We start from the raw sequence: 25,635 nt of genomic DNA, 5'->3' as shown, positions 1-25,635 counted from the left end.
ACCAGTCCTCTCCGTTTGAAATGATTATTTGTCCATGGCATGCGATAAATTTATGAAAAGTATATCAATGTACATTGTTAAACCTGGGAACTTATGTCATGCTTAGACATTATAGCAGCATTCAAATTTAATATTTTGATGAAAACCCAAATCTTTTTTTATTGGATTTTATTTGGTTTGTAAACCTTAAAACTGCAGTCGACCCCAAGCCATAACTCAAAATTGACGTCAAAATGAATGAACTCATGTAGTGATATCTCACTCGTGCAAATTTTTAGCAAGGGCGAAAATCCACAATATTCATTAGGTCTGTTCTTTTCTTTCATTATAGACGATCTTTGGCTGCCAACCTCGACGTTGCATTCACGGCTTCGTCACAGCATCCGCTATAACGAGAATCGAGCAATCACGAAATCATTTAAGACGCTAGCCGCAGCGTGTGTGGTTTCGTCACAAAGTCTTGTCGCCTGCTCTCGAGTCGTATTACCGGGACTACTTTCAACTCCGAACAAACAGTCGCCAAAAACATCGATATTTACGCACTTACTTGAGCAAACATAAAAGTCGCCCAAATTCCCGGTTTTGGGAAGCGACACATGAACGCAGCTCACCGAGCCACTCACTCCAGCGAGGAACTGAGAGGAAAGTTCAGACCGACTCGAGCTTTCCCGGAGGGAGCACCTCGCTCTCACCGGTCCGGTTATCCAGCCCAGTGTGTTCCACTCCCGGCTCGACAGGCAACATGCCCACCACGGAGAAGGACTTGGCCGCGGATGCGCCATGGAAGAAGATTCAGCAGAACACCTTCACTCGCTGGATCAATGAGCACCTCAAGTGCGTCAATAAGCGAATTGTGGACCTCCAGCTGGACCTCGGCGACGGCCTGCGGCTTATTGCCCTCCTGGAGGTCCTCAGCCACCAGAAGATGCACCGCCGCTTCCACCCCAGGCCCAACTTCAGGCAAATGAAGCTGGAGAACGTCTCGGTGGCGCTGGAGTTCCTGGACAACGAGAACATAAGGCTCGTCTCCATTGGTGAGTTCTCCGGAAGGTTCTCCCAGGGCGAGCCCGAGTAAGGCTGCGCTATCCCCGGGTAGAACTTTTACTCATGTTCGGTCACTTGTTGCGCTTAAATTTTCTGTTTTATACACAACCACCGAACCTCCGTGACAATGACATGTTTTTAACAACATTTTGTATTAGTTTATTTTTATTTCACTTAGTTACGTCGAAGTTATCGGTCCTGTTTTATCGGTTTTTGACGCAGCTGTTCTCGCGCTTTAATTCGGCATTACAACATATGCGCAATTAAGCTTCGACAAAAGTCATACCTGCCTTGTTTTTAACTCGGAAAATGACGGTTATTAGCATTATTTCACGAGTGTCATTAGCTTTGAGTGAACATATAGTACATTGGGGTTGAAATAAGTCGTAAAATTTGTCATTTGTAACGACGTTGTGACATTTAATGGAGTTGTACTTCGGGCGTTTTCCATGCTTTTACGCCTGTGTTAAATTGGCATTTTTTAAAATGGAGTTCGGCACGTTTGACAACAGCGCGGTGGGCTTTGATGAATGAGTACACACACACATATATACACACACATATGTACACACTCGGGTGGGCGTGTAAAACGAGACCCTTCGTTGTAGTTTTCGTCGTAGAATGTTCGGGGGAGGAAAGTGTTGAACCAAAATGGTTCACGTGTGGTCAGTTTCGAGACCTTTGGGGAGCTTTTGAAGCTTTTTGTGCTCGGGAAAAGGTCGTTTACTTTGAAAGTGTTGTTTCTAGTCTTCATATTTGTTGCCATTTTTTACCCACAAGTGGATAAAAAAACTTTAGGTTAATCATAGTATTGTGAAAATGTTTCTAAATTTGGTAGTTGTTAGCTACTAATTTATCCTAAACTTGCCCTGCGATAGGGGCGGGGTAAGGTTGAGTGCAGTGTGCTGATTGGTGGAGGCGGAGTGATGGTTTCTTGAATTCTAGGATAGAATAAACAAGTTTATTTTGACTTTAATGATTATTTTTAGACTTTTATCCCTTTAACTCTTTTATCTTCATTTCATCGGTGATTGAGATTAGTTATTTATCATTTTTTTAAATTAATGCTTACGCTAACAAAATGGCCGCAGATTTTTTACAACAACTTCAACAAATTGGTCAAAATCAAGATAACGTTTTGATTTTCTAACTTATTTTTTAAACGTTGCGAAGAGATTACTCAAAGTTGGTAGTTTATTTTTATTTATTTTTGTAGCAAAACCTAATTTCAGTAATTCAAACGTTATTACCTGCCATTGCCGTTCAATCAAAAAGAAATTCTGCCAACTCTCCCTGTCAAAATAGATTGAATCCTATTCCTATTTATTACGGCCAATCAATTGCTCTCATTTATAAAGTGAAACAAAAATGTAGACACTCAACTAAGGAGTGTATGCCATTTTTAGTGAACTTTGCTCGGGCACACCTGAGAACTTGGGACGTGTTGCACAAGTGCAAAACCACCAAGCAGACAAAAGCGTTTTTTCCCGAGCGTGTTTGTCGTCGTCGTCGCGCGTTGTTGAAACAACACTCGTTGCGTTTGTACTCTCAACAAGGGGAGCCCATGTCAATCATTTTTGGTCAAACCAGGCAGCCATTTTGCATTATTAGCCAGTCCAATACATATTATTTAGACTACATGTGTCAAAAGTGGCGGCCATTTTAAATAATCAGTTCTAGCCAATGTAATACAAATAAAAAAAATAAAGCCAGATTTTTATTGATTTTCAAAATAGCAAAAAACAAACAACTCCCATAAACAATATTCCTCGACAATGATTGGCCTCCAGAAATTTTGATGTTGTTGACACTACAATTGATGAAAAAAATGATAAATTTAAATGAAAACCAAAGCGACACAATTGCTATTATTGCAGTTATTTTCAAAATAAGAGTACATTTTTCCAAAAAGTACATCACATGAAAAGAGTAGCATTGCACGCTAACAGGTTAGCAAGAACGCTCAGAAGAAAACCCAACAACCAAAGCTAACTTTAGCCCTTCAACGCTAACCTGCGCAAAGTCCTGCGACAATAAACATGGCGGCCGCAATCACCTCATTCCACTTTTTTACGGCACCAGGAAGTTAAAGCAAACAACCAATGGTAATCTTTGTTTACCCAGGTTGCCATGTTGACCGACGGCAATCGAAACTTTATGACCTTGGACGTTATTTTAACGTGAGTGTGTGTCTTCCCCACGTCTGAACACACAAACAAGTATTGTCACGTTCATTATTCGTCTTATTGTGCGCACGCCCGAGTCAAATAATTCAACCATGATGCAACACATCCGCCTCCAGGAGTGCTCGACAACTCCCTTTTTTTTTATGCGTGCCGCACTTTATTTCACAATACCGCAGCGCTAAAGTGTCTTTTGTAAGTCCCATGGTGACCCACAACATCAAACCTTTTTTTTTTGTGGAAAGTTTAGAAACGTCGGAGCTGTCTTGAACGCCACACGAAAAAATACCTGTGAGGCATTCAATGTTTTTTTTATAAAATGCGATGACAGCACGTCGATAATTCATCCGCATGGAGGTGAAGTATTTGTCACCTGGTCACGTGTGTGTTAGAGTTTGTTTGTCGTACGGTCCTTAAACGCAACACATTGGTAATGCTTGGAAAAGCGCTTGCGTTAGCATACAGTGACATTTTTTAGTTTTTACAAGTGGGTTGGGTCAAAAAAATGGAAGGGCAGATGAGGAGTGGTTAGTATTTATGGCTCGCAGTGCTAAGTTCGTGGGTTCGAACCCTAGTTTGTTTGTTTTTCAAAAAAGTATTGCTGCAATACATAAAAATGGTCATATTTTAAGAAAAAAATATTAAATAAAAATATAACTCTAAATTAAAAAAAAAATGTCAAACACAATACCACCAAAATGGCACACCTGTGTTAAAATATATTAAATACTCATTGATAACATTTCCCTCCATTTTTTTATTCATTTTAGAATGTCCCTAAATGTATTTTAATGACTTTGTATTCATTTTCTCTTTTAAATAAAATGAATGAGTTTTTTTCCTCAATTTTGGACTTTTTTTAGGTGGCGCTACAACTACGCTGGCGTCTTGACTTAAGCATCCCCACGTATTTTCGGCCAAATTAGCACCTTTCCGCCAAATGTAAGACGCGCGTAGCCCTGTCATTAAGACATGATGTCATCACCCGCACATGTGTCGAGTCTGGAAGTTAGTGGTAAGCCCCCCACCCCCCCTCCAACCCCTCGGAGCCCCACCCCCACCCGGGCCCACTCAGCGGGAAGCGTGGACAAAGGTGGCCGGAGGCCATTAAACGCCACGTCGAGCGTGAACGGTGTTTGAGCCGTCGCCGCGGCAACGACAGCAACAGGCACAAGGCGAAACGCAAAATGGCCGCCGCTTATCGGCACCACGCACCTGGCTTGGGGGTGACGTTTGTCACTGGTCACTAGGGACATTTTATATTGGAATCAAACATGATTTGCGATCTTGTTTTACAGGGCTTATTTTATTTTTATTTATTTTTTAATGTATATTTTATTTTTTGTAATTTTATGTATTTATATATTTTTTATAGTAAAGAAGTGTATTGGTTACCATTAATTTGGTTGATTTTTATTTGTTTTTTATTTTGTATTTTATTTTTTATAATTTTATTTATTTTTTATAGTAAAAATGTGTATTGGAGCCATTGGGAATATACATATGACAAAACTACTTTGACTGAATCATAATTTCCCTGTATAAAATATGATTTTGGCAAACATCTTTTAATTTTTTTTTTGTGTTGTCCAGATTCCAAAGCCATTGTGGACGGCAACCTGAAACTGATCCTGGGCCTGGTGTGGACCCTCATCCTGCACTACTCCATCTCCATGCCCATGCTGGAGGGCGGCGACGAAGATGTAAGCCCCTCCCACTCTGAACAATTTGTCCCGCCCACTAACATATGCCCCTCCCCTTCACAGACTGAGTCCAAGACCCCCAAGCAACGCCTGCTGGGCTGGATCCAGAGTAAGGTCCCTGAAATGCCCATCACCAACTTTAGTCAAGACTGGAGGACCGGCAAGGCCTTGGGGGCGCTGGTAGACGGCTGCGCGCCAGGTACGCCCGTCCTCGTCGGCGTCTGTTTGCACCTAAAACAATGCGATCCAATAGGATGTCAAAGTGGTGGCCCGGGGGCCAAATCTGGCCCACCACATCATTTTGTGTGGACCGGGAAAGTCAATCATGAGTGGCTACTTTCTGTTTTAGGATCAAAATAAAATGAAGAGTATAGATGTATATTAAATTTCTTGATTTTCTCCATTTTAAATCAATAATTGTCATTTTTTATTCCATTTTTTCTATTTTTAGGTCTAAAATTATTTAGTAAAATCTAAAAATATATTTAAAAAAAGCTCAAATAAACATTGTTTTAGATCCATAAAAAAAGAGGCTTCTAATCCAGTTCTTTTAATCCATTTATTAAAAAAAATCTAAATATTATATCTAAAATGGTCCGGCCCACATAAAATCAATCAATCTCTCGCTGTGTTTCAGGCCTGTGTCCAGACTGGGAGACATGGGATCCCGTCAAACCAGTGGAGAACGCCACGGAAGCCATGCAGCTGGCCGACGCCTGGTTGGGCATCCCTCAGGTGGCCTTCCCTTCCGTCCATTTGTCCATCTTCCGTCTTCTCCGGAAACATAAATTTGACCTCCGGACCCCATTTTGCTTTTAGGTAATCGCCCCAGAGGAGATCATCGACCCCCAGGTGGACGAAATGTCGGTGATGACCTACTTGTCGCAGTTCCCCAAAGGCAAACTGAAACCCGGAGCGCCACTCAAGCCCAAACTCAACCCCAAGAAGGCCCGAGCCTACGGACCAGGTACTGCTTCCAATTTCTCCTCATTCCAACGGCTAAGAAAAATGTCTTTTGTTAAAATGGACGCTTCCGTTGTAAAAGCAAAACTCGCAGCTGCTCGCTTTAACAATGACAGGAAATGGGAACAATTGCATTGTTGACCTTTGACCTTCGGAGAAGGAAATCCAGGGGCTCGAAAAATGGCCGTCATAAATGAGTAAACCAGACGTGTCAAAAGAAAATACAGCAAAAAAAATCAAGAAATTTCAATTTAAGGACTGTCAAAAACTGCAAATATGAAGAAAAAAAAATCAATGAAAAATAAAGCGTAGCCTTTAAAATGTGCAAAAATACCCAAAACACTGGAAGGTCACTCTGTTAATATAAAAAGTACTCATTTTATTTATTTTTTCCATATATAAGGGCGCACTGGATTATAAGACGCCCTGTCTATTTTGGAAAAAACTAAAAGTTTAATATACTAACAAATGCTGTTTTACAGGTATCGAACCCACGGGCAACCAGGTGAGCCGCCCCGCCAACTTCACGGTGGACACGTTCAGCGCCGGCCAGGGTCAGGTGACCGTCTATTTGGAGCACCCGGACGGCACCAGACAAGAGGTAAACCCACCAAAAGCTTTTTCAGACTTCCACCCAGTGACAGTAATGTAAAAATGTTTTTTTTTTTTTGTTCAGCTCAAAGTGGAGCCCAACGAAGCCAAAAAGACATACGCCGTCTCGTACGTCCCTCAAGTGGCGGGAACACATCAGGTTGAGTTTTTTTTCTGTATTTTGCTATTTTTATTCATTAATACGGACCCAAAATGGTTTGAAAATGTTTTTTTTCTAATCGAGTCATAGTCAAGGAAAATCCCAGGTTTCCTGAAGGCAACACCATTTGGAGCTCTTTCATGCCTCCCAGCTGAGGCCACACCCCCCTTGTCAAAACCAGGCCACAGTGTAAAACTGAAAAAAAATTGAATGAAATAAAGACTTTGAAGCTGAATAAATTTTTTTTACAATTTAATATAATATCATTATAATAATAGTTTTAAAAATGATGTCCTGTTGCTAAAGATAATACCTCAAACTAACCTTCAATTTTTGTATTTTTTGAAAAATAAATTATTCAATTAATATATTTACTCATTTAATTTATTTTCCTGTTTTTGCGAAAGGTGACAGTGTTGTTCGCGGGCCAGCCCATCCCCAAGAGCCCCTTCCGAGTGGGCGTGGACAAAGCGCTGGCCGACGCCTCCAAGGTGACGGCCAAAGGGCCGGGAATCGAACCGGTGGGCGTGGCCGCCAACAAGCCCACCTACTTTGACATCTACACGGCAGGTAAACATGCTTCCTCGCCCTTCCCTACCCCGAAAACCCCCCCATTCAAGATTGGAAAACGTATTTTTACAGGAGCCGGGACCGGAGACGTGACTGTAGCCGTCAGAGACCCGCAAGGGCGGGACAACAGCGTGGAGGTCATGATGGAGGACAAGGGCGACGGCGTCTTCCGGTGCACCTACCGACCCACGCAGGCCGGCCCGCACTCGCTCGTTGTCACCTTTGGGGGCGTCGCCGTGCCAAGGAGCCCCTTCTCCGTCGATGTGGCGCAAGGTGAGGTAACTCTATAGAGCACAGGTTTCAAAGTGGCGGCCCGGGGGCCAAATCTGGCCCGCCAAATTATTTTTTGCGGCCCGAGAAAGTCAATCATGAGTGGCGACTTTCTGTTTTAGGAACAAATTTAAATGAAGAGTATAGATGTATATTATATTTCCTGATTTTCCCCTTTTTAAATCAATCATTGTCATTTTTTAATCATTTTTTTCTGTTTTTAGTTCAAAAATCATTTTGTAAAATCTAAAAATCTCTTCTATTTTCCAAAACCCTTGTCAATCTTATACATCTTTCCCCTCAGCTTGCTCGCCGGGCGCGTGCCGAGCGACTGGTCGCGGTCTACAGGCGACAGGCATGAGGGTCCGCCAGGTTGGCGACTTCAAGGTGGACGCCCGAAACGCCGGCGCCGGAGAACTGAAGGTGGCGGTCAAAGGCCCCGGTGAGTGGAAAGTGCCCATATCTGCCTCAAAATGGCGGCGCTCGCCTTCCCCCCCGAGTCACAAGCCTTGCTCTTCTTTCAGAGGGCGGCGAGGTGCCCGTGGAAAAGATTTCCGCTAAGGACAAAGTGCACGCCTTCCAGTATCACCCGCTCACTACCGGAAAATACACCGTGTCCATTGTCTGGGCGGGGCAGAACATCCCTAAAAGGTAAACACCGGCGGCGACCATTTTGACCAAAAAACTGCTGATGTTTTTTGCTGGCATTGACACAGTGAGATGTCCAGTCCATATTGAATGGGAGGGGCCAATTAAGATATTATGTGTGTGTGTGTGTGTTTCCAAATATATTTGTAATATACATATTTATAATAATAACACAAAATTATTGAAGAGATGTTTACTGTTTTACAGTTTTGTTATTGAATTCAAAAATGGAATTGAAAAAAGGAAAAATTAATGTTGTTTTTTTAAGAAATATGAATTATGACTGGGAAATTCAAATATGTTTCCGAATATATTTATATATAATATTTATTTTTTTCATTTTAAATAACACCAAATTATTGAAGATATTTACTCTTTCCCAGTTTTGTTATTTAGTTAAAAAAATGGAAGTAGTTTTTTTAAAAACATTTTTTGTGTAGGTAGGTAGGTTTAAGTAATTAATTAAGTCCGTAAAAACAAATTATCTTTTCATTTTGGGCGAGTAAATTAAAATGTAGAATATTTCAAATATTTTCACTTACTAGAAAATTTGAATGAAACCTATTTATTTGCATCAACCCATTTTTAAATCATATTTGTTGTGTTCAGTCCTTTCGAAGTGGCGGTGGGCCCAGAGCCGGAAAACCAACAGGTCCGGGCGTGGGGTCCCGGACTAGAAGGGGGTGTCGTAGCCAAACCCGCCGTCTTCGTCGTGGAGTCCGTGGGCACTGACGTCGGCGTCCTAGGTGAGTCCCGCCCTCCATTTTATTCAACACTTCAAGTAGCCATTGCGAATTTGCATTAAGAGCCCCCACCTGACAGGCTTCGCCATCGAGGGTCCGTCCCAGGCCAAAATCGAGTGCGAGGACCAGAACGACGGCTCCTGCGACGTCCGCTACTGGCCCACGGAACCCGGCGAGTACGCCGTCCACGTCACCTGCGACGACGAAGACATCGAGCACAGCCCTTTCATGGCCTACGTCTGGCCCGACCGAGACGGGAATCGCCCCGCCCAGGTTCGGGCCTTTGGGCCCGGCTTGGAGAAGAGCGGCTGTCTAGTCCGTCAAGCCACCGAGTTCACCGTCGACGCCAAGGACGCCGGAAGCGGACCTCTCAACATCACGGCGCAGGTATCTCATCTTACGCTTTGGGGGGAGGGTGTCTGACGGTTGGTTTGCGGGCCGCTTTAACGCCAACTTGATTTCATGTTGGGCCGGACCATTTTAGATAGAATATTTCGATTTTTTTTTTTTAATAAACGGATTAAAATAGCTGGATTAAAAGCCTTGAATATTCCGATTTTTATAAATCTAAAATAATATTTATTTTAGCTTTTTAAAAATATTTTTAGATTAGCTTTTTTAAAATATTTTTAGATTTTAAAAAATGATTTTTGAACTAAAAGCACAGAAAAAAAATATAAAAAAATGACAATAATTGATTTAAAAGGGGGAAAATCAGGAAATTGAATATACCTCTATATCTATCATTTTAATTTGATCCTAAAACAGAAAGTCGCCACTCATCATTGACTTTCCCGGGCCGCACAAATTGATGCAGCAGGCCTGATTTGGCCCCCGGGCCGCCACTTTGATAAAATATGATGTATATGTTATTCGTCTTCTACCAGGACGCCGAGGGCGATCCCGTGGAGGTGAAGGTACGCGGCACAGGCGAGGAGGGCCAGTACCGCTGCTCCTACACGCCCGCCTCGGCCCAAAAGCACACCCTGGCCGTGACCTGGGGAGGAGTCTGCGTCCCCGGGAGCCCCTTCAGGGTAAGCGCCACCCCCCTCCTGGAAGCGGGGGAGCCAGGTGGGGAGAAAGTTAAGAAAGTTAAGAAGTTAAGAAAGCCGCCGTTGTCGTCATCGTCACTCACACCGAACAGGGGCACCGGCGTTATTGTAATCTGGAACACAAAATGTAATTTTAATTCATAAAATTTTCACTCAAAATCAACTTTATTAGCTACAAAAGTAGATTTCTGAAGATACATTTGTCCTAACATTTCACATTAGAACTTCCCTCCAATTTTTTTTTTTTTTTCATCAAAATTGACTTTTTTATTTGAAAATCAATTTAATGGACCATTTGTAGTGTCTAATTTTTTAAAAAAATATTTTTTTCAATTGTTGACAAAATGGCAAATAACTCATAACAGTTAAAATAAAAATGGCTTCAACATGGACTGTGGAATGTCATTTATTTTTTAAACGACAACAGATTCCAATTTATGATTTAAAATCAGTGTCCTAATCACCAATCAAAACTTTCTAAATTCCTTTTAATTCCAATCATGTTTATGTATTCTACAAACGAGTCATCTTGCAAAAGTATATATTTTTTGTCCCTGTACAACTCCATCATCTGAGTCATCTGTCCTCTCAGGTCAACGTGGGTAAAGGCAGCCACCCAAGCCAAGTGGAAGTTTCCGGTCCAGGAGTGGAGAAGGCGGGGCCTAAAGCTCACGAACCCACACATTTCGCCATCGACTGTTCCAAAGCGGGAGATGGTAATCATCACCAAAACTTGTTTCTCTCGTTTCTCGCTCATTCCCGTCACGGTCGCCATTCTTCTAGCGCGACCGGAATGCCGATTGTTCTTTGGAGTGGGGGTGCTTGAGCTCCTTCATTACACCAAATCTACCCCTAGATTTATTTATTTTTACTCCATTTATGTTCCATAACCAGTTGTACAGTTCAACTTCAAGGGCACCAAATTCAAAGCCCATCGTTATGCCACATTGGTTTGAAGTTTCCAAGATCAATGTATCACTTAAGGAGTAGTTCCCACAACTCGGTTATAGACTCCATTTTGGGTCACCCGAATAATTCTTTGCTGTATTTTCCCAGGTGATGTCAGCGTGGGCATCAAGAGTCACAGCAACATGGTGGGAGACCGTGAAGCTGACGTGGATTTCGACATCATCTCCAATGCCAACGACACTTTCACCGTCAAGTACATCCCGCCCGCCGCCGGGCAGCTCACCGTCAAAGTACTCTTCAATGACAAGGTGCGCCAAAAAGTATTTTCAAGGGGTGTCAGACTCGGGTTGGTTCGCGGGCTACTTTAACGTCAACTTGATTTAATGTGGGCCGGACCATTTTAGATATAATATTTACATTTTTTTTTTATAAATGGATTAAAAGAACTGGATTAAAAGCCCTGAATATTCAGTTTTTTATAGATTTAAAACAATGTTTATTTTAGCTTTTTTAAAAATATATTTTTAGATTTTACAAAATGATTTTTGAACTAAAAACACAGAAAATTTGATTGAAAAATGACAATAATTATGAAAAATCAGGAAATTTAATATACATGTATACTCTTCATTTTAATTTGATCCTAAAAGAGAAAGTTGGCACCTATGATTGACTTTCCCGGGCCACACAAAATGATAAGGCGAGCCAGATTTGGCCCCCGAGCCGCCACTTTGACACCTCGTGCTTTAAACTAACGGCGCCCAATCTTTCCATCCAGGAAGTCCCACGAAGTCCCTTTCTGGTGAATGTGGACCCCTCCCACAATGCGGGAAAAGTCAAAGCCGAGGGTCCCGGATTGGCTCCCACGGGTAAGGACACCCAGGCGGGGAGGGTTGACGTCATTTAGCATCAGCATGTCAACCGGCGGCCATCTTTTTTTCCTCTTCAGGAGTGGAGTGCGGAATCCCGACTCATTTTACGGCCCTGACCAAAGGGGCGGGGAAAGCGCCGCTGGATGTCACCTTCTCGTCTCCCGTCCAAAATTTCGACATCATCGACAATTACGATTATTCGCACACCGTCAAGTACACGCCACTCGCCCCGGTAACGTTACATTTCATCCGACTCAGTGTCGGCGGCAGCCATTTTGATCATAAAGCCAAAACACGCAATTGTGCTCGCAGGGCCCGATGACCATCGCGGTGACTTTTGGCGGCGACCCCGTCGGAAAGAGTCCCTTCACAGTGGGCGTGGCCGAACCCCTCGACCTCAATCAAGTGGGCGTGGACAACTTGGACGGACGTAAGTCATCTACCGAGTTGACGAAATTAATTCATGCTAAAAAAAGTTTTAAAATTAAATATACATGACTAAAAAATGTGAAATATTTGTATCATATTGAAATAAATGTATATATATATTTTTAAATTCATTGCTTATTTACAAAAGCTAATCAGCTAGCTTCCACGTCGAAAAAAAGCTAACATGAGACATATTTACAGATCTGTTACTTGCCACCCATTAAACTAAATATCTAATTAAAGCATGTTACTAAAACTTGCTATGTAAGCTAAGCTAATCAAACTAAACATATAGGTTCTCATCTTAAGAAAAAAACTATCACTATAAGTTTGCAACTATTATTAAATATAAAATGTGTCATAGTTTTACCATTGCCCTGTATGCTAAGCTAAACCTAGCTAAAATAACCTTATCCAACTCAAAAGCTAATATACTAAGATAAAGCTAGCATTAGTATAAATGTGCAACCCTGCTACTGTGGATATGCTAACTATTGTAAATATATAAACTGTCAAAACATTGATCTTTAAACTAAGCTAATCGAGCTAAACAGCTAGCATCCCCTTTTAAGAAGAAGCTTCTTCAGAAATATTTTATTTGTTAGTCAGTAGTTTCATTTAAATTCGCTGTGAATAAGCTAAATATCAAATGGCCCTTGTCATAGCATTTATTTATATTAATATGTAAACCTGGCTAATCAAGCTAAGCAGTTAGCCGTTAAATACCAAATCGGTCTCATTTTGCTAATTAAACTTTGAATACTTTGATACCAATCAATACTTTTGTTGTGATAGGTGTGGAGGTGGGCAAAGAGCAGCTGTTCCTGATTAACACGGAGGGAGCGGGTGGTCAAGGACGCCTGGCAGTTGAGGTGGTGAGTATCCATCCACCCGGTCACTTATTATTTGACATGAAATGGCCTCGTGAACCCCCCCTGTTTTTCTTAGCTGAGTCCCAGCCAGCGCTCCGTGCCTTGCAAAGTGGAGCCGCTACCCGGAAAAGCCCAGGTGCGGCGGGTGCGCTACACCCCCACGGAAGAGGGGGTCTACGCCGTCAACGTGTCCTACGATGGACACCCCGTCCCTGGGAGCCCCTTCCCCGTGGAGGGCCTCCTACCGCCGGATCCCACTAAGGTCAGTCTATAAAAAAGGTATTTATATTTTACTATGAACTCAACGTTCATTGGCCCTGCCCAGGTCAAACGTCTTGCTCATATATTACTTAGATTTTTTTTTATAATTGAATTAAAAGAGCTGGATTAAAATCCCTGAATATAGTTTTTTTTTTTTTTATAGATCTAAAACAATGTTTATTTGAGCTTTTTTTTTACTTAGTAAGGGAAAATCTCTTTTAATCATTATGTTCCATATTAAAGTGGAAAGTAGAAAATATTTTTATATATTTATAGATTTTACAGAATGATTTTTGAACTAAAAACACAGAAAAAATGGATTAAAAACCACAATTGTTGATTTAAAAGGGGGAAAATCAGGAAATGTAATATACATCTGTACTTTTTATTTTAATTTGATTCTAAAACAGAAAGTCGGCACTCATGATTTACTTTCTCGCGCCGCACAAAATGACGCGGCGGGCCATATTTGGCCCCCGGGCCGCCACTTTGACACCTGTGATTTAAAAAAAGAAAAGAAAAATGCTACTCTCCCTTACATTCAGGTGAAAGCTCACGGTCCAGGTCTGAAGGGAGGCCTGGTAGGGCGGCAGGCCGAGTTCACCATCGACACCAAAGGCGCCGGCACGGGGGGTCTGGGCCTGACGGTGGAAGGACCCACCGAGGCCAAGATCGAGTGCTCGGACAACGGGGACGGCACCTGCTCCGTCTCCTACCTGCCAACGGAACCCGGCGAGTACCTGGTCAACATCACCTTCGAGGAGGAGCACGTCCCGGGATCGCCTTTCCGGGCCCACGTCCACATGCCTTTGGATCCCGGGAAGGTGGTGGTCTCTGGGGCGGGTTTGACTAAGGCCAAGGTGAGAGAGACTCTTTTGGGAAAAGTCCGGGCCAGTCGTATTTACTTAAAAACGTGTAAACAGCTCGGAATGACTTTTGTGACGCAGGCGGGGGAAGCGAGCGTGGTGGACGTGGACTGCACCCGCGCTGGACATGGTCAACTTGTTTTGGAGGTCGTTCCAGACTTGTCTTCAGCTTCTGGACCTGCAGGTAGGCAAATTTTTTTTGAAGAATTTGGTTGTGTTAGCTAAGGTACTGAACCCGGCGACTTCCCCAATTCCTTACTTTCAAATATGACAATTTTCTGTTGACTTTGGGCCACTGAACAGGAAACAATGTCCCTTATAGCACGGGTGTCAAAGTGGCGGCCCGGGGGCCAAATCTGGCCCGCCGCGTCATTTTGTGCGGCCCGGGAAAGTCAATCATGAGTGCCGACTTTCTGTTTTAGGATCAAATTAAAATTAAGAGATGTATATTATATTTTCTGATTTTTTTCCCCTTTTAAATCAATAATTGTCATTTTTTAATGCATTTTTTCAGTTTTTAGTTAAAAAATTATTACGTAAAATCTAAAAATATGTAAAAAAAAAAAGCTAAAATAAACACTGTTTATTATTTATTGAAGTTGCCAGTAAAAAAAAAGATAATAATAATAATTAAAAAAATCAAAAGAAATTTCCCCAGCAAAAAAATCTGCAAGCCTCAAAAGTGGAACCGCAAAATAGCGAGGGATTACTGTGCTACAGTCATACTCTTATTTTTGATTTTTCCCCGCAGGTGCCAAAGCCGAGACGAACGTAGTGGATAACAAAGACGGCACATACACGGTCAGCTACGTTCCCCCCACGGCGGGTGCGTACACGCTGACGCTCAAATACGACGGCGAGCTCGTCCCCGGTTTCCCAGCCAAGGTGACGGCGGCGCCGGCCATCGACGTCGGCAAGATTAAAGTTTCCGGGCGCGGCGTGGAAAGACAAGGTAAGCAATTGTTACTCCGCCCCTAGGGTTGTTAAGTGCCACGCCCACCTGTGGTTCTGGACCGTCCCGGCAGGTGTTTTTAGGGAAGCCACCGCCTCCTTCGTGGTGGACGCTCGACCCCTGGGTCGACGGGGCGGGAGCCGAGTGGAAGCCGAGGTCAGGAACCCCTCGGGGGAGTTGACGGAATGCCTGGTCCAGGATCAGAAGGATGGGACCTACAACGTGGAGTACACGCCCTATGAGAACGGTAGGCCGTGATTGGTGGACAGCTAAATGGTGGACTTCAAGTATCAGTAGCTGAAATGACATTTAATCTTTTACAAAACATCCAGCTAAACAGATTTTTTAAATTTAGCATTTTTATCTACTGTTAGCTATAAAGCTAATGTTTAGCCTGTAGTTCTCCCTTTGCATATTTTTTATAGTTTTTTTTACTACATAATTAGTGAAATAGAAAATATTTACTCATTCTCATCATGTTTTTGGCTAAAATGATATTTAATTTAAAAAATAATATTTTTTTTTTTTTATTTAACATTATCTAATGCTAGCTTAAAAGCTAATGTTTAGCATAATTCCTGTTCATGTTTTCTTCTTTTCATTGGGCTTAAATGAAATTGAAGTTTGTATAATCTTCCAAAAAGTGTTTTTTTAATGTTTTTTTTTTTTAACTTTGCTGAATTAAATAAGTAACAGAAATGTATGTACTTCTAGAAACATTTTTTGTAGTACTCTATACTTTAAAAAGATGTGATTCTACAAAAAGACAATGTTTTTGAGAGATAAAAATGACAAATATTTTGGTCTTTGTTCACCTCTAAGGCGAGCACAGCGTCCAAGTCCTTTACGAGGACACGCCGGTCCTAAAAAACCCGGCCAGGGTCACGGTATCCGACGGCTGCGACCCCAGCAGGGTCCTGGCTTCGGGTCCGGGGCTCCAGAAGGGCCTGACCCACAAGACCAACTTCTTCGACATCATTACCAGGTAAGCGGACCAAATGTCTGCCATGTTGGTTGGTTGCCGTCCCCTTTTGTAAAGCAAACATCGTGTCGGCAGGGGGGCGGGCACTGGCGGCCTGGGCATCACCGTGGAAGGGCCGTCCGAGTCCAAGATGGCGTGCAAGGACAACAAAGACGGCAGCTGCAGCGTGGAGTATGTCCCCTTCACGCCGGGACTCTACGACATTAACATCATCTATGGAGGCCAGCACATTAGCGGTGGGATACATTTATTTTAATTTTATAAGGTATAAATATTAATAGGATTCAAAAAGCACAGATTAAAAATTATTTTATTTTTTTAATGAAAATAGGATCTGAAGACACAGATTAAAAATGTGTACAAAAAAAATAATTCCGTTTTTGGCAAATATTAATATAAAAAGAGGATTAAAAAAGCACAGATTAAAAATACAGCTTTTAATGTTTTTAAAATTCAGTTTTATGGCAAATATTAATATAAAAAGGATTCAAGAAGCAGTTTCAAAAATGATATTTTTAAATATTTTTTTACTCTGTCTTTTGGCAAAGATTAAAATAAAAAGAGGATCCAAAAAGCACATTTAAGAAATTATTTTCATATTTTTTTATTGTGTCTTTCAGGTAGTCCTTTCAAAGTCCCAGTAGAGGACACAGTCAACCCCAGCATGGTCAAAGTCTCCGGCCCGGGTCTCTCTGCGGGGGTGCGGGCCCACGTCCCTCAGGTTTTCACAGTAGACTGCGCCCAGGCGGGCTCGGCACCCCTCGCCGTCAACGTCAAGAACCCCAGCGGCTCATCAGAACACGTGGACGTGTTGGAAAATGGCGACGGCACCCATAGAGTTTCCTACACGCCCTCCATGGAGGGTCCCTACCTGCTTTCCATACAGTACGGACAAGAAGACATCCCCAGAAGGTAACCAAATATAGCTATTTACCTCTACTTACAAATGCTTCTGGTACAAAATATTTTTTCCATCCAGGAAAAACAGCCAAAAAATATAAAATTAAGGTAAACAACAACTGCTAGCTCTACATTTTGTATCATGCCAACTTTAGTAAACTTTAGCAAAACATTATTTTAACAACAACAAAAGTCAATGCTAGCGCGAAGCTAGCTCGAAGCTAGCGCAAAGCTAGCTCGACACAGATAAAAACTAACAAAAGTCAATGCTAGCTCGAAGCTAGCGCGAAGCTAGCTCGACACAGATAAAAACTAACAAAAGTCAATGCTAGCGCGAAGCTAGCTCGAAGCTAGCTCAACACAGATAAAAAACAATTAACAACAACAAAAGTCAATGCTAGCGCGAAGCTAGCTCGAAGCTAGCTCGAAGCTAGCTCAACACAGATTAAAAACAATTAACAACAACAAAAGTCAATGCTAGCTCGAAGCTAGCTCGACACAGATAAAAACAATGTATTCTGTATATAGTCGTCCACTATTAATAACATTGGTTAGTTGTTGCGGACAAGTGCATATATCATGATGTCTGTTTTGTTGGCATTTCAGCCCCTTCCACATTCGGGTACTCCCCACCCACGATGCTAGCAAAGTGCACGCTAGTGGAGCCGGTCTGACCAAAGAAGTCCTAGCCAGCTTCCCTGTGGAATTCAATATCGACGCCAAGCAAGCGGGACAGGGACAACTGGCAGTTCTTATCACTGTCAGTATCAGTTATTTTCCTTGTTTTTTTTAATCTATTGACATATTTTCAATGTCCTTTTTTATTCTGTCTGTTAACAGGACCCGGATGGCAAAAGCAAGCGTCCCGACATCCGTGACGACGGCGACGGCACGTACAAAGTCACGTACGTGCCCGACCGCGCCGGCCGCTACGCCATCGTGATCAAGTACGGCGGCGATCACATCCTGGACTCGCCATACCGAGTCCGGGCCACGCCCACGGGAGATGCCAGCAAGTGTGTGGTGATGCCAGGTGCGCCCCTATTGGCCGTGACATGTATACCGAAGTTTTTTTGTGTTTTTTTTTTTCGCCAAACGCCTTTTTTTTTTTTTTTTTTTACCTCAGGGCATGACGTCCGTGGGGCCAACACGGGGTTCTCCGTCCCGGTGGACGCCAAGAGCGCAGGCCAGGGAAGGGTCACCTGTGTAGTGATGCACCCCGACGGGAGCGAGACGGACGGCGAGGTGACGGACAACCACGACGGGACCTTTTGCGCCTCCTGCGCGCTCTCGGCGCCCGGAGATTATCTGGTGTTTGTCCGTTTTGGCGGAGAGATGGTTCCAGGGAGTCCCTTTAAGGTCAAGGTAACGTTGATTTTTTTTTTTAAAAATCTCACTCTTTGATACTTGGACTAAATCTTGGACTTAATCCTCAGGTCAGCGAAGAAGGACTGGTCGTGCGAGAGGAGCGGGTAACAGTCCGCCAACAAGCCAGCCCACCAGGATTGGGCTCACAACAGCTCTGGGTACGCACCGGCGTCTGGACGACGACGGCCAATCAGATGGCTCCCTCGGCCACTCATCCTCCTCATCCTCCTCTCCCTCACGCTTAGGCCCAAGAGTCGAACATCAATGGAAGTGACTTCAGACCCTTCCACATGCTCATCCCCTTTTCCTTCAAGAGAGGACAGCTCACCGGTACGTTTTTTTTACCCCAAAAATGGACAAAGAAAAGGTTTTAGACTAATATTCCCATTTTAAAGACTTAGAAACCACAAAAGTTCATCAACAGTCTTTTTTTGCAATTAATTGACTAATTTGGCAGCAAGCAAGGCAAGCTAGAAACTTTTTAGGCTATTTTATAGAAAAACTATCATATTTGATACATTAATTTTGAGCAATTTGATGCTTGTCTTCCCCAATAAAAATGAATGCAACCTATGTATATAATTCAAATTATATTATAGTTTTTCTTAAATTAAAAAAAAAAATAAAGAAACTGTCACCATACTTTTTTTCATAAATTGTTTTGTTAAATAAATTAATATACTTTTGTTACAATTACATTGACAATTTAGACAACGATAAATGTAAAAGAAATTAAAAATATTGACTGTCATCAGATTGGAAAAGCAAAATGGTCAAACAAAAAACATAAAAAATATATTAATTTATAAAAAAAAACATTTAGCTCCTTAGCTGCCCTTTTCTTTAACCATTTAAAAAATATAAAAATGTATTCTGGTCGACCTCTTTCAGGCGAGGTGATGATGCCTTCAGGGAAATCTGCCCAGCCGACCATCACGGACAACCCTGACGGTACCATGACGGTGCAGTACTCTCCCACCGAGGCCGGCCTTCACCAAATGCATATCCTGTATGACGGGGCGCACGTTCCCGGTACGTCAACACCCGACTTGAGGTCAAAAAAATAAAAAAAATGGCGAGAAATGAAAAAAAAACACGTACACTTGCAGAGTCGCCACTGCAGTTCTACGCCAACCGCTCGGCCAGCCCCAGCGTGACGGCCTACGGCGCCGGTCTCAGCTACGGCGTGGCTAACAAAACGGCAACCTTTACGGTCAATACAGAGGACGCGGTAGAAGGTTAAAAAAAATAATAATAATTACAAAAAATGCTGTCAATGGTCTTCACTCATTGGCAAGCACTATGGCGTTTTGGCAACAGGTGGTCTGGACCTGGCCATTGAGGGTCCGTCCAAGGCGGAAATCAGTTGCGTGGACAACAAGGACGGGACGTGCAGCGTGGGGTACCTGCCCACCTTGCCCGGCGACTACAATATCCTGGTCAAGTACAATGATCGGCACATTGCCGGTAGTCCTTTCACCGCCAGGATTGCCGGTTGGTACCCGCTAGTCTTACTTTTGGGGTTCATATTCAGATAAAAAACAAATCTGAACATACTTACATTGCACTTCCGATTCACTAATAGGTCTAAAACAATCAGTACAAGTAGAAAAAAAGACCTTTGATGACCTTTAATAGGCATAAATAATAGTGGGGCTGCACTTCCACTCCAGCCCACTGGGTGGCACCCATCTGCTGAATAATCATGTTAGGACGCAAGCACAAGTCATTTTTCAATTTTTCAACTTTAATTTAAAATGATGTGCTTCAATTGCCGTATCTTGTACATGTAGTAGGCGTAAATGATAGGGGGCTGCACTTCCACTCCCGTCCACTGGGTGTCAGCACCCACATGCCGAGTAATTGATTCATTTTTCAATTTTTCAACTTTAGTTTAGAATTTTATGCTTCATTAGCTGTATCTAGTAGCATAGATGTTGATAATTGGCATGTTTTAAAATACACATTAAAATATGATAATATAAAGTAAGTACAATAGTTTCTTTACTACACTTTATTTATATTGGTCAAATTATTTTTGTAATAATTGAATCTGACAGAGGACAGACAACGGCGCTCTCAAGTCAAACTGGGCTCTGCGGCTGACTTCCTGCTGGACATCGCCGAGACGGACCTGAGCCTCCTGAGCGCCAGCGTGGCGTCGCCGTCGGGCCGCGAGGAGCCCTGCCTCCTCAAGAGGATGGCCAACGACGGCAGCCGCGTGGGCATCTCCTTCGTCCCCCGCGAGGCCGGCGAGCACCGGGTCAGCGTCACCAGGGACGGACGCCACGTGGCCGGCAGCCCCGTCTCCGTGGTGGTCGTCCAGTCGGAGATCGGCGACGCCTCCCGCGTCAGGGCGCGCGGCGAGGGCCTGATGAGGGGGACCACCTTCGCCGACGCCAGCTTCGTGGTGGACGCGCGGGACGCTGGTGAGTCAAAATAATGTTTATTAGGATTTGAAATCGTTTTTGTATGGTTAAATAAAGTTTTCTTAGAAAAAAAGTCAGGCAATATAATCAGTTAAATTTGAGAAACTGCTGATTGACATTTTTGTTTGGTTAAATATAGTTTTTGTAGAATTTTCTTTGGCAAAATAATCATTTAAATTTGAAAAGCTGCTGACTGACATTTTTGTCTGGTTAAATAAAGTGTTCTTAGAAAAAAAAATCAGGCAAAATAATCATTCAAATTTGAAAACCTGCTGATTGACATTTTGTTCTGGTTAAATAGTTTTTTTTCTAAAAATCAGGCAAAATAATCATTCAAATTTGAAAAGCTGCTGATTGACATTTTTGTTTGATTAAATAAAGCTTTATTAGACAAAAAAACACTGTTGTTGTTGTAGTTGCAGCCTCAGTGTGGGCGTCGCCGACTCCATTTTTTCTTGCTCAGGTTACGGGGGGCTGGCGCTAGCCGTGGAGGGTCCCAGCAAGGTGGACATCCGCACAGAGGACGTGGAGGACGGCACCTGCCGCGTCACCTATTGCCCCACCGAGCCCGGAAATTACATCGTCTCTATTCGGTTCTCCGAGAAACACATTGCAGGTATTGACCAATCAAAGTGGCGGCCCGGGGGCCAAATCTGGCCCGCCGCTTCATTTTGTGCGGCCCGAGAAAGTCAATCATGAGTGCCGACTTTCTTTTTTATGATCAAATTAAAATGAAGAGTATAGATGTATATGACATTTCCTGATTTTCCCCTTTTTAAATCAATAATTGTCATTTTTTATTATTTTTTTTCAGTTTTTAGTTCAAAAATTATTTTGTAAAATCTAAAAATATATAAAAAGGGTGCAAAAAAGTGGGTTATGATTTTTGTTCAACAGGAAGCCCATTCACGGTGCAGGTAACGGGCGAGGGCCGCATCCGGGAGAGCGTCACCCGCAAACAGAGGGCGGCGCCAGTGGCGGGCGTCGGGAGCCTTTGCGAACTCAGCCTCAAGATGGCAGGTGCTTTACCCCCCATCCTCGCCAGTTTCCTTCACCAACTTTTCCTCATCTTGACGTTTTTTTCAAATCACACCCACAGAACTGGACATGCGCGACGTCACCGCCGAGGTCACGTGCCCCTCGGGCGCCGTCCAGGCCGCCCGGTTGGTGCCAACTGGCGGCGACGACGCCTACTGTGTGCAGTTCGTGCCCTCCGAGGTGGGCGAGCACGGCGTGAGCGTCTGCTACCGCGGCCAGCACGTGCCGGGGAGTCCTTTCCGCTTCACCGTGGGGCCACTTGGCGAGGGTGGTGCCGCTAAGGTCAAAGCCGGAGGACCCGGATTGGAGGGAGCACTAGTGGGAGAACCGGGTATGTAGGACGGCCGCCATTTTGGCTCCAAAGAGCTGCATTGACCATTACATAGTTGGCAATTCTTAACTGTTTGACTGCTTTTTGCAGCCGAGTTCAGCATCTGGACCCGAGAGGCCGGCGCCGGGGGACTTTCCGTGGCCGTGGAGGGTCCCAGCCGGGCTGAAATCTCCTTCGACGACCGCAAAGACGGATCATGCGGCGTCTCTTATGTGGCGCAAGAGCCCGGTAAAGGAAAACAATGGAGACGTCTTTGCCATTTCTTTTTTGTGATGTCGATGTTGTTTTGCAGGCGACTACGAGATCGCCATCAAATTCAACGAACGCCATATCCCCGATAGCCCGTATTTGGTCCCCGTGGCGCCGGGCGGCGGCTCGCGGCTCAATGTCACGGGGCATCAAACCGTCCAAATGGGGGCGCCGGAGCACACCACGCGAGATGGAAGGCAGGTGGTTGTGTATGGTGACGGACTGGAGAGGGGAATCACAGGTTTGGGGCTTTTTTAGTGGTTTTTCTTAGGGAGTGACTAGCAAACGTGACGTTTTGTCGGCTCACAGGCGTCCAGTCGGAGTTCTTCATCGACGACGTGTCGTCGGAACGGCTGGCGGTGACGGTGGAGGGGCCATCCAAGGTTCACTTGGAGTGTCTGGAAGTGGAGCGGGGCTATAAGGTGCTCTACACGCCCGTGGCGCCGGGGAGTTACGTCATCTGCGTCAAGTACGGAGACCCCCACCACGTCGCCGGAAGCCCCTTTGTGGCCAAAGTTACCGGTAACGACACCGTTTTTTTTCTCCAAGAACCTTCATTTAACTGAACGCTGGTAGTCGTTAATTTGGACTTAGTTTGTTTTTTTGTAACATTGGAAGGGCGTTTGCTTTCAGGCCCCCCCCTGGTGAAGGTGACGGAGGGCAACGTGTCGTCCACGCTGACGCTGCCCGAGTCTTCGGACGCTAGCAAGGTGTTGAGCCGAGGGGCGGGACTCAGCACGGCCCAGGTGGGCCAGAAGAGCAGCTTCTCCGTCGACTGCAGCAAAGCCGGTCAGTGCCGTCCGTCCCTTAGATTCATAGCAGTAGATTCATAGATTAGTAGCAGTATTGTTGTAGCAGTAGTAGTATTTTTTGTAGTAATAGTATTGTAGTAGTAGTAGTATTTTTTGTCGTAGTATTTTTTGTTGTAGTATTTTTTTTGTAGTAGTATTTTTTTTTTTGTAGTATTTTTTTTTGTTGTAGTATTTTTTTTGCAGTAGTATTTTTTTGTTGTAGTATTTTTTTATTGTAGTAGTAGTATTGGTAGTATTTTTTGTCGTAATAGTAGTATTTTTGTAGTAGTAGTTGTAGTGGTAGTATTTTTGTAGTGGTAGTATTCAACTTACATTTTTTTTGATTCTATGCTATCAATTAATTTCAATAGTAAGTCAAAGTATTTTTGTAGCCTTTTTAAATATATAAATATATATTTCAAATTTTGAATCATTTAAAAAAAAAAAATAGTTGCACATCTGCATTTGCTTTTCTGACCAAATGTATTTTTGGGGCCAGGCAAAAACATGCTGGTGGTGGGCGTCCACGGCCCCCAGGTCCCCTGCGAGGAGGTCCTGGTCAAGCACCTTGGCGACCTCCACTACAATGTCAGCTACGTGCTGCGCGAGCCCGGCCGCTACGTCCTGGTGGTCAAGTGGGGCGAAGACCATATCCCCGGCTCGCCCTTCCGTGTCACCGTTCCCTGAAACACCCCCCCCCCTCCCCCTAAACCTTTCACCTCCTCAAAAGTTCAGGGAAAATCGTTATCGTTTCATTCGTCCTTGTCGTCGTCACCCTCCATAATATTTTTTTTTCAAAAGTATTGAGACACTTGACCATTCATTTGGATGGGGAAAGCGTCCCAAAACTTTTGAGCAAAGGTGTTGCGACGCATACAGTTCATGTTCAGGATTTTGGGTTTGGCCAACAAGTGCCTGATTAAAAATAATAATAATAATAATGCGTTCGTTTTAAAGGGTTAATTAAAAAAATAAACTTAAAACTTATTTGTTTGGTTAACATCAAAGACACAAATAATTTAAAACGACATAACCATTTATAAACGAACCTATCATGGTTGAACATTCCATTTTTTTTAAAATAATTGGACTTTGTTAACAAATTCCGGTGCACAGATATGGATTTTTAATCAGGCACTTTTAGCCAATCACATCGTTTGCACACCCTCGCCATCACTACTGAAGTTTGAAGTCCTGATCCGCTCTGGAAATTCCCACAATCCTTTGCTCCGCCTTGAAGTGGGTTTCAGTTTGGATTGGGTATTTTTTTAATTATTATTATTTTTTGTTTTGACTGGAACGCAGATGCCGTCGTACTTCATTTTCATTGTACATTCGAGCAATAAAAACTGGAATTATTAAGTGGCCATGTTTTTAATTGAAAAAAATTAAAAATATAATGCGTAAAAACATTTAAAGTTTAGTTTTCTAGATCTGAAAAAAATTGTGTACTTTAATGTTCTTAAATTTTTCATCCACAAGGCTTAATCAATTCATCTTTTCCCTCAATTTAATTTATAATCATTCATTTTTCATCACAGGGGGTGCTGGAGCCGATTCCAGCCAAGTATGGGCACCCTTGAAACTGGCCAGCCAATCACAGTCAAGTCAAGAAAACCAATCTGGGATTTTTCAGGTAAAAATGCATTTTAAGGGAAGAAAATATTCAATATCATTTTCATTTTTCTAGTAATCTTCATACTAAAAATGTATTTTTCCACGACAGAACTAACGTTCGAATACTCCAACATTTTTTTCTAAGCAAAACAAGATGCGTGCCGTTGTCAACCGGTTTTATTAAGATACCACTTCCTGTGACTGTTTGTTTATCTTGTAATCTGACACTTTAGCCCCTCCCACAACAGGACTTCCTCGAGACAACCTCCTGTGATCCAATCACAGCTCCACATTCATATTATGTGTGTGCGTGTGTTTCTGAGCTTAGTGTATGGAATTTTCTTGTTTTTTTTTTGTACACTAGATGATTGCTGCCGGCTCTCCTCGCTTTACAAGAAGTGGACTATTTTATTCCCGCTTGTACTTATTTGACTTCCTGAAGGTGAGCTAAAGCATTTCCTGGTCACAAAATACCTGAATGTTCTGTAACAATAGGCGGTTGTTCAACAATCCCTTTAAGGAATTTCTTCTTTGGAATTGAGGAACGAATACTGCCAAGTAATGTCTATACTAGTTTTGTCTGATACTATTTATTTTGACACCCAATCTTGGAAAAAACTACTTTTTGAATGTATTATTTATGCCTGACGTATTAGTCAACCTTTGAAAATAATGTGTAGTTATCATAACACTAAAATGATGATACTATTTTATTGGCAATAAATTGGCCACTTTTGTCCTATCTTGAAAAAAAAAATGATATATATATATATATTCATAAGACATTTTTATTCTATTATATTGTGAATGCATATATTAGCCAATAATTGAAATATAATCAG

At 42.9% G+C, this 25,635-nt stretch overlaps 1 protein-coding gene across 1 annotated transcript; it reads left to right on the top strand.

The window, feature by feature from the left end:
• Window positions 1–427: 427 nt before the first annotated feature.
• Window positions 428–24,588, top strand: LOC144202792 (filamin-B-like). Its single transcript, XM_077725813.1, has 44 exons — window positions 428–1,034; window positions 4,821–5,129; window positions 5,568–5,665; window positions 5,750–5,897; window positions 6,376–6,494; window positions 6,570–6,644; window positions 7,052–7,214; window positions 7,287–7,487; window positions 7,789–7,926; window positions 8,009–8,135; window positions 8,742–8,878; window positions 8,955–9,262; window positions 9,763–9,909; window positions 10,520–10,643; window positions 10,984–11,144; window positions 11,615–11,705; window positions 11,786–11,940; window positions 12,021–12,138; window positions 12,933–13,012; window positions 13,086–13,271; window positions 13,816–14,130; window positions 14,218–14,320; window positions 14,888–15,088; window positions 15,162–15,335; window positions 15,911–16,073; window positions 16,146–16,306; window positions 16,691–16,982; window positions 17,577–17,730; window positions 17,811–18,003; window positions 18,097–18,335; window positions 18,407–18,496; window positions 18,584–18,668; window positions 19,230–19,370; window positions 19,448–19,576; window positions 19,659–19,832; window positions 20,399–20,767; window positions 21,231–21,383; window positions 21,665–21,787; window positions 21,867–22,136; window positions 22,227–22,364; window positions 22,429–22,626; window positions 22,695–22,907; window positions 23,019–23,174; window positions 23,676–24,588. The coding sequence occupies exons 1-44, from the start codon at window positions 743–745 to the stop codon at window positions 23,861–23,863; spliced, it is 7,599 nt and encodes a 2,532-aa protein (XP_077581939.1). The 5' UTR covers window positions 428–742; the 3' UTR covers window positions 23,864–24,588.
• Window positions 24,589–25,635: the final 1,047 nt, after the last annotated feature.

Source organism: Stigmatopora nigra, chromosome 10, assembly GCF_051989575.1.
Source record: "Stigmatopora nigra isolate UIUO_SnigA chromosome 10, RoL_Snig_1.1, whole genome shotgun sequence".
Lineage (NCBI taxonomy): Eukaryota > Metazoa > Chordata > Actinopteri > Syngnathiformes > Syngnathidae > Stigmatopora > Stigmatopora nigra.
This window is presented reverse-complemented; position numbering and strand designations above follow the sequence as displayed.